Source organism: Syzygium oleosum, unplaced genomic scaffold (assembly GCF_021117445.2).
Source record: "Syzygium oleosum isolate NSW1041296 unplaced genomic scaffold, Sole_v2.1 Sole_v2.15, whole genome shotgun sequence".
Classification (NCBI taxonomy): Eukaryota; Viridiplantae; Streptophyta; class Magnoliopsida; order Myrtales; family Myrtaceae; genus Syzygium; species Syzygium oleosum.
The window spans coordinates 1,530,257-1,543,535 of record NW_026607499.1 but is presented as its reverse complement, the minus strand read 5'-3'; the positions used below and the strand labels follow the sequence as shown (position 1 = coordinate 1,543,535).

At 38.2% G+C, this 13,279-nt stretch overlaps 1 protein-coding gene across 1 annotated transcript; it reads right to left on the bottom strand.

Annotated features, from left to right (window-relative positions):
• Positions 1–10,599: 10,599 nt before the first annotated feature.
• On the bottom strand, positions 10,600–12,602 carry LOC115687201 (vestitone reductase-like). Its single transcript, XM_030612680.2, has 4 exons — positions 12,363–12,602; positions 11,714–12,247; positions 10,962–11,157; positions 10,600–10,838 (listed from the first exon to the last, which is right to left on the bottom strand). The coding sequence occupies exons 1-4, from the start codon at positions 12,487–12,489 to the stop codon at positions 10,697–10,699; spliced, it is 999 nt and encodes a 332-aa protein (XP_030468540.2). The 5' UTR covers positions 12,490–12,602; the 3' UTR covers positions 10,600–10,696.
• Between the last annotated feature and the right edge of the window lie 677 nt (positions 12,603–13,279).

Below are 13,279 nucleotides of genomic sequence, written 5' to 3'. Positions count from 1 at the left end.
CGGCGACGGTGACGGCTTTGACGGCGACGGCGGCGGGGGAGCTACGCAGATCGGGCTTGGGCGGCGTCGGGGAAGGTGGGGAGGAGGAGGAGGGGGTAATAATGTCGCAAATTTGCGACGGAACTCCACTTTCCGTCGCGCAAATTTTCAACCGACAAGAAATTTTTATTGGAAATAAAAATCCGTCGCAAATTTCGAACGGTAAAAATTCTCTCGCAAAATATGCGATGGACAGGTTGAGTCCGTCGCAAATTTGCGACGGACTTTCTATGTCCGTCGGAAATTTTCGACCGACAAAAAATTTCCGACGGAAATAAAAATCCGTCGCAAATTTGCGACGTAAAAAAAATCCATTGCAAATTTGTGACGGATTAAATTATCTGTCGCAAATTTCGAACGGTAAAAATTCCCTCGCAAAATTTGCGACGGACAGGTTGAGTCCGTCGCAAATATGGACATATTACATGATCGTTGTAAATTTGTGACGTCTTTTTTTCGGTCAAAAATTTAGCATCTCATTTATTTGGGTCCTAAATTTGCTACGTCTTTTTTTCACTCCAAAATTTTGGCATCTCAAATTTTGCAATGGAAATTAGAATATCGGAAATGTTAGGGCACGTTAATAATATTTGACTTGTCGGCATTTAGGGACAAAATTTCGGACGATCAATTAAAATAAAAAGAATAATCGACAATAACAATAATAAAAAAGCACAATAACAATAATAACAATAACAATAATGATAACAACCAAAATAGCACTTGTAGCATTAATAATTACACATCTATAGTGTTTTGTGACAAAAATTTTAATCTTCGTCTTCGTCTTCGTCCTCGTCTTCGTCATCTGTCTGAAAATCAGATTTTGAACATTCGTGTACATTTAATTCGCAAATTTCAGTTGGATCCACATCTATCATTGCTCCACACGGATCTCGTAAAGTTGGTATGTTATATTCCTCAATTTCAACCGTGTTACACACTTCCTCTTATTAGTAGGCTCTATCCTTCCAGTGTTCCTCGATTTTCCTTCGTGCTTTGATTTTACATACAGCCCACCAATCAGTTTTGTCACGTTTCAAACTAGGATATGATGCATAACATACTTGAATTGCTTGTTGTGCCAAGACAAATGGTTCATAATTCATATACCTTTTCTTGTGATTTATTTCAACCAAATTGAACTTCGTATGCACCTTCATTCCTTTGACGGGTCGAACCACGTGCACTTAAATAACACAACCCGCATCATTAATGGTCCAGGGTACTCTATCTCTATGATTTCATCCAACAAGTCATAAAAATCATCTTCTGAACCGCCACCATTGGATGACCGAACAGACACACCACTATTCATTGTGGATTTTCCCATTCCATATTCTTGAGTATGAAAATTATATCCATTTATGAAATATGCTGGCCAACTTCGAACTCTTAACTGTGGACCCCATGACAGATGATATAGCAATCATTGCCCTACAATTTCATCATAATTACTGTGAACCTAAGGTTACACATGCAAAGTCAATAATATATATTATACTAAATGATGTATATAATTTTAATAACTTGGTTTTGGTCCATAGGCAACTTACATATGTCTTGAACCATGCTGCAAATTGTTCATCGCACAAACGGTCAAACTCATTTGGTTGTAGTCCAAACATTGAAGTTTGGAAAATCCTAATATTAAAAACCATATAAATATTAGCAAATATTTGACACACAAAACATATATTTGCAAATTTACACTTACTTGAAGTATGGCTCGACTTCTGGGCAATTCAGTAAAATATAAGTATAGGCTGCATGAAATTCTTCGCCTGATAAGTAATGAAACTGACATGCGCCGCTTGGTCGACCCAGATAATTAAAAATAGAGAATGCTGTGCAATTGGGATCAATGGGGCCCTTATCATTTTCTGCCTGCTCTCCGCCTCTTACACTGACCGTGCGGCTCAAAATAGTATGATGCAAATGTTGTCACTTCTTCCACAATATATGCATTACAAATTGAAGCTTCAACACGTGCCTTATTCTTTACTTTTTTCTTCAAATGATATAAGAATCTAGTTGAAATAGAAAGAAGCTTATCGGAACATATTATATGATAAACTAATTTGAACTGTATTTTAAAAAAAACATTACCTCTCAAATGGATACATCCATCGAAATTGGACGGGACCTGCAACTTTGGCCTCATAAGGCAAGTGAACTAAGAGATGCTCCATCGAATCAAAAAATGCTGGAGGAAATATCATTTTGAAGTTGCAAAGAATAATTGGAATATCTCTTTCTAGTTTTTCCATGTGCGATGCTTTTAACACTGTCGAGCAAATATCATGGAGGAAATTGCTTAACTCTGTAATGGCGCCCCATACAAAGTTCGGTAGAACTTCCTTCAAAGCTATTGGAATTAGTCTTTCCATCAGGATGTGACAATCATGACTCTTCAAACCTGTGAACTTGCATTCATTCAAATCAACACATCTCCCGAGGTTTGAAGCATATCCATCAGGAAACCGCACAGATTTCAACCATTGACAAACAACTCGCCTCTGCTCCTTATCCAATGTATAAACTGCTTTCGATTTTGGTCCCCTGCTGCTTGCATCCACAGCTAGTATTGGCCGATCGCAAATATCTCTCATATCTTTTCTTGCGTTCAAGTTGTCTTTTGTTTTTCCGGCGACATCCATCACAGTATTTATGACATTGTCGAAAACATTCTTTTCTATGTGCATGACGTCAAGATTATGATGAATAAGATGGGCCTTCTAATATGGTAGATCCCAAAATATACTGCGTTTTGTCCACTTATGTGTACTTCCGTACGCAAAAGTCATGCCGTGCGGGTTCTCAACAACAATTGGAAAGTCCTGCACATGCTCCCAAATTTGATCGCTGGTCAACCTCAATGATGGACGCGTTCTTTCAGTCCTATTCTTGGTGAACTCTTTCTTATTCCTTCTGAAAGGATGACTTGGCGGTAAAAATTGTCTGTGACAGTCAAAATAGCTGGGCTTCTTTCCATGTTTTAATCTAAATGACTTTGACCTCTCCAAACATATCGGACATCCTAAGATCCCAGCTGTACTCCATCCAGATAACATTCCGTAAGCTGGAAATTCATTTATCGTCCAAAGAAAGGCAGCCTTCATTACAAATGTTTGATCGGTAGAAACGTCATACGTAGGGACACCTTCAACCCATAACCGTTGTAACTCCTCAATCCATGGTTGCATATAAACATCTATCAACTTTTTCGGATTTTGCGGCCCTGTCACGATCAATGTCAAAAACATATAAGGTGTCTTCATGTACATACCAGGTGGAAGATTGTACGGCGTTAAGATAACTGGCCAACATGAATAACTTTTTCCTGTTTTCCCAAATGGAGCAAATCCAACGGCACAGAGACCTAACATCATGTTCCGAGGCTCCATCGCAAACTCAGGGTATGTTCTATCAAAATATTGCCATGCCTCCGCATCTGAAGGATGACACATTAGACCCTCTTCTCTTTCATGATTTGCATGCCAAGTCATGTATTCAGCAGTGGCTTTAGACGCATAAAGCCTTTGCAATCTGGGGATTAAAGGCAGATAAAACATTTGCTTGCATGGTCTACGTTTCTGATTACGACCCGGCCTCCTGTTAATCTTGTACCTAGGTTGGCTACAGAATTTGCAAGATTCTGCATTTTCATCATCTCTCCAATATATCATACAACCCCTACTACATACATCAATCCTTACAACCGGAAGACCTAAGTTATCCACTAGCTTTTTCATATCATAAAAATCACTTGGCATGATGTTATCACGATGCAATGATTCCCGCATTACTTCAACAAAAGAGTTGAAGCAATCTGCAGACACATTATGCTCTGCCTTGATATTTAATAGTCGGGCTGTCACCGATAACTTAGTGTGGTCCTCACAATCTGCCCATAAAGGTTCATCTGCTGCTTTCAACACATCTCACAACTGATTAGATTGAAAAGTTTCATTATAGACATTCTCATCAAAACCCGTTACTCCTATATCTTCCAATTGTGAAGCGTGACTAGTACCCACTTGTTCACGTGTAGGAGTAAAACTAGTACTTGCATGATTTGATTCTGTGACAAAATTATAACTAGCTGCATCAATCACCATCCTCTCGTATGGGTTCAATTGCTCATAATAGCCACATTCTTCCCTAACTGAAAATTGGTCACTTCTTCCATATCCTTCATCAGATATAAATGGTTCACCATGGGAAGTCCAATTATAATAGTTTGGACTAAACCCAAATCTAGTAAGGTGTTCTCTAACTTGATCACACACAAGAAATTTACCATTACCGCACTTTTTACACGGACACCTTAACTTATTTCCATTCATGAACTCATATTTACTACTAGCAAAGTCTAAAAACAGTTCCAACCCAGTGCGAAACTCATCTGTCAATCCTTGACGTCCAGGTAAGTTCTTATTATACGTCCAAGCCCTTTCTCTTTGTATTGTGTTTGTATTAAAATAAAAAATTTTGGTAAAATATTTAAAATATCATATCTATTGTTCTTAATTAAAACCATAAAATTTTGGAAATTATAATTTTTGTTATTCACGCAACAATTAATATGAAATTGCAAAAATAGAAAAAATTACCATGTAAAGAAGACTTACCCAAATATTTGACTGAAATATTGGTAGGAGAAAGTGGTCAATTTGATGAGAATTGCAACGTCCACTTGGATTGCGAGACCTTCAATTAGACACATACCCAAAAAGAATAATCACTTAAGAATTATTTTTTAATAATTTTTAATGTGCGATGGAAACGGAATTCATCCCTCGCAAATTTGCGACGGAAAGTTAATTCCGTCGCAAATTTGCAACGGAATTTTCATTTATTCGTCGCAAATTTGTGACGGAAACTATTTCCGTCGCAAAACGGCGTGGCCGTTCGGCCTCATCCAAAGGCCGGCGAGGTGTCGCCGGTCGCCGGTCGTTAAACCGGTAATGCAGATACGAAAAAAAAACAAACATAAACATATATAAAATAAAAGAAATTACAATTCAACGATGAATAGTCACGAAGCTAGCTATGATACTTACCGGTACAAAAGCTTCACCGAGATTAATATGTGCGTGCGCGGATTTTGCTGATTTCAGACATATGAAAGAGGGAGAAAAGCGAGAGAGAGCGAGAGAGAGAGATAGGGTTGGAATATCACGGGCTGATAAACTACAAATTTGCGACGGACGTTCGTTTTCGTCGCAAATTTGCGACGGATTTGGCGACGGTTTTTTTTTCCGTCGGAAATTTGCGACGAACTTTTTTGCGACGGATTTATTTTCCGTTGCAAATTTGCGACGAACTTCTTTCCGTCGCAAATTTGCGACGGATTTTGCGACGGTTTCTTTTTCAGTCGGAAATTTGCGTCGAACTTTTTTCCGTCGCAAATTTGCGACGGAATTAGTGACGGTTTTTTATTTCCGTCGCAAATTTGCGACGGATAAAAATTGCGGATTTTTCATCCGTCGCAAATTCTGTCACAAATTTGCAACGGAAATAAACCGTCGCTAATTTGCGACGGAAAATATAATCCGTCGCAAATTTCGTCGTAAATTTCCGTCGCAAATTACATGTTTTTTTGTAGTGATCGATTTCTCTACTAATTTCATTTTCTTGCGTTTGACATTGAATTGCAAGATCCATCAACTTTTGCATTCTTATATCACAGATTTCATTCATTCATAATAACTAAATGACATTTCACAGAAGTGATCAAATGCAAAATTGTTAGGACAAATTCATCCTTGTTGACAGCTAGTCGAATCATAACTGTATTTTGTTAGCTAATGTCGATGTTGACTATGGAGTTTCAGCTCTCTTCACGAACTACACATGTTCTAAATTCTTATCCCCTTCCGACTAATGAAGGATTACATTATCATATAACTCCAATCTCGAGTTTGGGCCAATCTTATATGTCATAAGGTAAAAAAATGCATACGATTGGCTCAAATCCTACCCTTACCCATTTGGGAAATCTATCTTTTAACCCTAAGCATGGTTGTGGTCTTTGATGTCCTTTTCCTCCAAGCATCTTGAAGCATCGCCCAATTGGATCTTGAGTGGGTTTGTATTATCTGCATATTATATATGGAGATCATAAGATAATCTACAATATGTCGGGTCCAATGTCGATTCTTGGTTGTCCAATAATAGGGCTCTTGATGAGGATTGAGGTCCTCTTAAACAATGATATAATCGTTTGGCCCCATTAAGGTTGGTTTGGGTCCTTTGAGCTCGTGATTAAAATACCTACATCAGCAATCTGCCTTCGACCATGGGGTACATGTGCATGCCATGCACCTCAGTCCCTAGATCCAGTGGATATTGTCATCGTGCCCCGTCTAAAGATGGGATTAATCGACATAATCATTTGCTAGCGTTCACTCACAACGGGTTGATAGATCGTTACTCCCTATAGTCGACGGCCCGCCTTACCAATACGACTCGACTTCTGACTTTCCCTTTTGTTTTGCTGGTCCCAACACTTCCTCATCGACTTATACTAAACATAAAGCCAAAGTACGCTAAGTGAATGGCACCAATTGCTTATTCATGACTTTAGCTCTTTGACATTAAGGTTTGGCATTTTAGCGGTTCAAACACATGCTTCTCACGTTTCATCTCTTTTCTTTAATTATAAGTTTGACACTCAAAATTACTCAAGTCTTTTAACTGTCGACTCAGATTAGAAAAGACCAAGCAAGACATGGCGGAGCTAGAATCCGCAAAGTGCTGGGAGTTTCTAGTCGGCAAACATGGGTAATCGCCAAGGTGATTAGCAATTACCTACAGCAGGCATGAAGGAAAATTACTAAATCGAGTGTCCGGAGTGAAGTTCAGTTTAGTCAACGAAAGAACAGGAGTTGAAGTGAAGATTGATGAATCAAGAATGAGATGAGTGTCAGGTCATGAAGCCAACGATTTCGGACGCAAAGCCAATACAATCATTAGTTCGTAAAAGCTGCAAATCTCGAAAGTCATGAATGATAATGACCGAGAAACATGGGCTATTATAACCCGTCAGGAAGAGGGGTTGCAAGCTATGGAAGAAACTGTCGATGTGGGGCAAGTGATGAAGTCATGATGGTCGAATAGCGGGTCTTCTGGTAACCATTTATAATACATGTTGATGAATTCTAAAAAGTTATGTAGGATGTTATTTGCTTTCTTTCTAACTGTTGTTAATTGTTGATGGCATAGTTATAAATATTAGGATTGTAATTCAAGTAAGGGACCACCAATCAATCAATGAATACAAGTTGATCAATTTTATCTTCTTGTTATTTTTACATTCCACTATCCTTTTACACGGTTGGCCACAATTACTTCAAGTCTTCATACCTTTAATTTTCTCATCAATCCATCTTTCCTCTCCAAGAATTAACAAAGAACCCATCACATCCTCTGTCAATTTCCATATTGATTCACATTTCGAAAGGTGCTTTGTCGACACATTTCGGTGAAACGACATCTCAACCTCCTGTCAATGCTTCAAATAGATCCAAATATCTGATCTCGACTTAGGACTAATTGAACCAACCTAAAAGTCTCTTTTTCTACTCATCCTATCTACTTGTTTAACATCGTAGTTTATCATATGATTTTGTTGTTTTGTCCTATTGACACCTAAATTTTGGCTAGTCATTTAAGAATTTATTACATAGAAGATTAAGGACCGATCCCGGCCCCTAGCAAAAATATTAGTTAACTTGAATAAAAGAAGCTGCATATAGTTTAGGATCATTCATTGCATCTTAATCAGATTGTCGACGGTGAATGGACCTGAATCAGCCACAGTAGGCTTGGAGATGAGAAGGCCGAAATTCAAAAGTGAAAAAGACAAAGTGTTGAGCTTTATTTGAGTTGGGTTTAGCCGGTCCAAGTTAAAGGCTTTAAGCTTAATTAAAATAATCCCCGAAAGGATCAAGCTTGTCATTAATTGAGCCCACAAATGAGCAAGAATTCGGCTAGCCCATGCACCGGCCTTAGCCGAAATTCACAAAAGAAGAAGACGTGTGGCCAACGATCTTGGGTAGGTGACGGCGAGGAGGGATTGTTCCGAACGTGGTTATGCCGAGGAGCAGCGATGACAAGATCACGGCAATGAAGGCGGGTCTTCTCGGGTATCTTGATTGCAAGCTGTGTCAACTCCTCCCACTGCAACACCGGGTACTCCCACCAGCGATGACAAGATCACCTGCAGAAAGTGTTGATCTCGTTGGTGGCTGAAGAGATGCGCACGAGAGCTAGCGAACGTTGTACTCGCTGCTGTAAATCCAGGCAAAGCAACGGCAAGAGCTGGAGGTGGCGGCGAAGGCTTAAGACGTCTGGGAGTTGCAGCCGTTTGTCGAGAATTGATTGCAAGCAGTGTGAACTCATCGACGTCGTCGGTTGAGCGACGGAAACCATTGAAGCTGGTGGGAGTACACGGTGTTGCAGTGGGAGGAGTCGTGTGAAGCCGAGACCACGAAGAAGAATACCTCCTCTTTTCTTACGTAAAAAACTCACTTTTCGAACATGCAAAGGCACTCATTTTTGTTCGACCAAAAACAAAAATACCCCCATTTTCTTCCTTCTCTAATCAAAATTTCATTTAGAGTTAAATTGCTCTCTAAGTTTGCTTCAACGGAATAATATTTCTTAATTTGAAATTCCCATAGCATATGTAGTTTCGGCCATTACATAGCCAATGGGTTTTGGCCAAATTTGACAATATTGTGGGCTTAACCTAATTAATTCAGTTAGGCTTAGAACCTCCCTGCATCAGTCCGATTATAATGCATTTATATGGGCCTATTACTATTAAATGAAAAACGCCCCCTAATATGCAAATACAATTTAACTATATTTTTGTTTGAGGGTCAGTATTGATCCCTAATTTTCTATGCATGAATAACTAGATGAGTCGTCAAAATTTAGGAGCCAACAATTCATTGCCAATTTTTTACTAGGATTTTCTAAATTACCAACTTCTCTATCTTTGACAAAAAAATTCTTATTACAAGTTTTTATTTAACTTTCTATGAAGTTACCAATCTTTATTTGTATAACTTACTATTGAGTTACAACTTTTATTTGCCGAACTTACCAACTTTCTCAATTTACAAATTGATTTTAGAAATTGCCAATCTCCATTAGAGTAATTATTGACTTTTTTCCAATTAAGTTACTAACTAGTTTTGTATCATCAACTCTCTTATTTAAGTTAGTTATCAACGTTTATTTTCAACTTCTCTGACAGAAAGACTTATCATATCTTTTACCAATACCTTTAAAACAAATGGTTTAAATGTCTTTTGTGCGATTTACCATCTTGTCTCCAATTAATTTTGGGTTACAATTATCATTTGAGTTGATACTAACGTTTATTTGTTTTATTTCAATTTACCAACTTTTTTATTGGATTTCCAACTATTATTTACCTTGTTTACCAACCATTTTCTACAATTAGTTACCAATTAAATTTTGCATTACTAACTCTCATATTAATTACAAACTTTATTTGGTTTTTTAAATTACAAGCTTCTCTCATCTTAAACATTTTTCATATATTTTACCAACTTTTATTTACCTGTCTTATCTACCGACCTTCATTTGAGTGACTTACAAATTTTCTATTTAGAAAAGTATGGGAAATAAAATTAAAAAAAACAATGGTGGCCGAGTCAAATAAAAGCTGGTCACAAAAAATTAGTTAAAAACTTAATCGAAGAAAAGTTTATAAGTCGCTTAAATTAAAGCTAATAATTTCATGTAAGAGTTGTACTTAAGAAAAAATTATAAGTGCACTGAAAGACCTAAAACTTGTCATGAAAGTGCAATTGATTCCTAAAACTTTCAAAAAATACAATCAACTTCTAAAACTTGTCACAAAAGTTCAATTAAGTCCTAAAACTTTCAAAATGTACAATTTTTAAACAATAAAATAAATGCCGATGACTAACTTAAATAAAAGTTAGAACCCAATATTATTATATGGTAATACAAGAGAAAAGTTGGCGACTCACACTAATTTTGGTTGGTGATCTCTAAAAGAATTGGTAAATGTAAGGGGCTCCTAAATAAAACAAATAAAAGTTAATAACTTAATCAAAAAGTTGATAAACTAAAACAAAAGCTTAAATGTTGGTGGGAAAGTAAGAGTTGGTAATCCAAAACTAGTTAGTAATTTCATTAGACAAAAATTGGTGAGTTGCTCTAACTTAGGTTGGTAATACCGTGTAAGAGTTAGTGAATTTGAGGTGTAGGTGTTAGTAAACAATGCAAACGAAAGTGGGTAAACCAGTAAAAAAAAATTGGCAAGTTGTAGACTATAAAAGAGTTTCATGAATGTGTTGGTATTACCAACAAATAACTAACCAGAAAATAGTCATAGTTAATTATTTTTATTGTCAATATTTTCTTGACACTTGGTGTCACTCTTGAAATTTACCAGCATGGACTTTTTTTTCTCTTTTTCTGCATGGAACCATATAGATCTGCAATTTTGCTGGTGCCAACCACTAGACAGTTCAGTCATTGCACAGCTCAAAACCATAAGCACGTCGCAACATATTATCAACTCTCTGTATTAAATCATCCACAGGTACGTTACACACAGTACAAATATAACAAAGCCAAGCACGGATCAAAGGAGGCCTCTTTCTCTATATGACTGAACCGCATCGTCAAACATCTCGTCCAGGCCACACTTGTATTCGAATCCACAACTCAACAGCTTCTTCGACGAGAGCCCAGATACGTCATGACCTTCGACATCCTTTAGGTCTCTGTAGAAGGCGGGGGGAAAGGCAAAATAGAAAGCGAAGAAGCATGTTCATGTGCTGTACAGTTCTCGAACACAACGATTTCTGTTAAATCAAGCTAGAAGTGTAAAAGTCGTATGAACTCACTCTCGGGTCGGGATCTGGAAGTTCGGGTACTTCGCGGAGAGAAAATCGGATAATTCATGGAGCGATACTTGAGTTGATGAACAGATGTACCTTCCTTTTGCATCAGGATGGTTGAGCAAGAAGATGTGCGCGCTTGCGACGTCATCGACGTGAACCATGTTTGCTCTCCGCAGGATTCTGTACTGGGCGCTGTTGCCTGTGAAAAAAGAAGCCCCGAGAGATCACCACGATGCCAAGAGAGTAACTTTTCTCGTGAAGTCCTTTCATGTATGACAAGAACGTAGGCTCCGTTTCTTTCGAAAAAAATAAAAAATTTTAAAAATATATTCCTAAAAATAATTCCTTGTATCGTTTACAAAAATGAACGAACGAAAAAATATTTCCATCGTCTATGAAAATATTTAGACATAATTTATTATCGGTAACGAAAATATTTTGCATTAACTAATTATTTCAAGCAATGCAAATAAACTTTTTTAGGAAATTTATTTTCCAAATTATGCATTTTTTGCGAACGATACAAGGCCCACTCCAAGCACAACCTAAGTGCTTATGAATGCTCGTGGTGTCATATTGCTATCAATTTCATGCTTCAAGCTTAGAAGAAACGGTAACGTAGTAGAATCAATGAAATCCTAACATCACTCAAATTCGATTTCACAGTGCATTTCTCTAAATCAAATAAATGCGAAGTGATAACGAATCTTTGGCAAGAAGAGAAAAACGGGAGAAAGAGACAGAAAGAAACATACCCAAGATCAAGGCCAATGCCATATGAACGGAGCCTGGAGCACCGGGACATAGGAATGGACCAACAACAAGAGAAGGGATCACAGTCACCAGATCCAAACCGTTCTCTTCCGCGAATTCGATGGCCGCCTTCTCGGTCCTCGTCTTCGCCGCCATGTACGAATTGCCGAAACGCAACAGAGACTTGTAGTACTCGACGTCGCTCCACGAGCTCTCGTCCGCCGTGTCTTCGCCGTTGCCCGAGAACATGACGGCCGCGGCGCTCGAAGTGTATATCACGCGCTTCACAGTCTTGGACTTGAGGCACGCTCCGAGGATCCCCAAGGTCCCTCGGATGGATCTTTGGACGACGACCTCTTCCGGGTCTTTGCCGATCCAGTCCATCGGGTGAGCGACGTGGAAGACGCCGGTGCATCCATCAACAGCCGGCTCGAAACTATCCGGTTCGTTCAAGTCCGCATCGAAGATGTGTAGGTTTTCGGAGGCTCCCGGCAAGTTGGTCAGGAAGCTGATGTCCTTCTTGCTGCCAGGAATCCCTGATAAGCATTGAGACAACGAAATTTGCTTGGATTCGATTTAGTCAAACGTAGCAAGGATCTGACAAAACACAATAGATGTAGAACTGATCTGTAAACACTGAGAAATCATCACCTGGATCAGATCTTGGTCTGATAGTAGTCCGGACAGTGTAACCTTGTTGAAGCAGCCTCATGATCATCCATGATGCTATGAATCCTGTTCCACCCGTTACCAACACCACCTCTTTATCATCTCCCATCTCTTTCTCTCGATGAATTTTCTGTGTGCTTTGCCATATATGAACCTGTCATAGCTTTTCTACACATCATGGGGCGATGGAAACAAGGTAAAACCGGTGCTTTAATATGTGGTTTTTTTTCATGTAACTTGGTAATTCTGAAAGTGATTGGAAGGAAACCGATGGAAAGACAAGGTCGAAATTGAAGTAATTTCTTGTGTCGTGTACAAGACAGAGACTATATAATTTGATTTTTTTTGGGGGGGGGAGGTATACTTTATACGATTCATATGATGCGATCTTTTATTTGGAGGGGTATGCTAATAAGTAATGATTGGTTTGGGAATAATATTTCTAGCTTCTATAATGGAGTCTGATGTAGTGTTGTGTGTGGCATTTTCTCAAACTAATAGTTCTCCTTGTTAAGCTACTTTGTTTGGCTGTGTCAAGAAATGTAGGTAAATAAAAAGATATGTTGAGTAGAAGTTTTAAAACTTATCGCGAAAATGCAATTGAATCCTAAAACTTTCAAAAAGTGCAATCAAGTCCTAAAACTAGTCGAATTGATTTAATCAAAATCTTAAAGTTAACACCGTCAATTAGTCTAATGGAAAATGCTGACGTGGCATTTTTTATTATTTTACTATTCAAATCTTATTTAAATTAAATTAAAAACCTAAAAAGGCTAAAAAAAAAGGGCCGACAACCCTCGCTAGGCCGGATCCTCCTTGGCCTAAGCCTGGGACTCAATTATAGTTTCGCCACATGTTTTATGATTTCTAGCGAACATATCTCCAAATATTTTGGATTA

Bases quoted from the DNA above. Each gene is read 5' to 3' on its own strand.
- LOC115687201 (XM_030612680.2), bottom strand. From the start codon at position 12,489: ATGGGAGATGATAAAGAGGTGGTGTTGGTAACGGGTGGAACAGGATTC. The intron at 11,158-11,713 runs GTATGTTTCTTT...CTTTTTTCACAG, and splicing joins GGCATTGGCCTTGATCTTGG to GCAACAGCGCCCAGTACAGA. The intron at 10,839-10,961 runs GTGAGTTCATAC...CGCCTTCTACAG, and splicing joins TTCCAGATCCCGACCCGAGA to AGACCTAAAGGATGTCGAAG.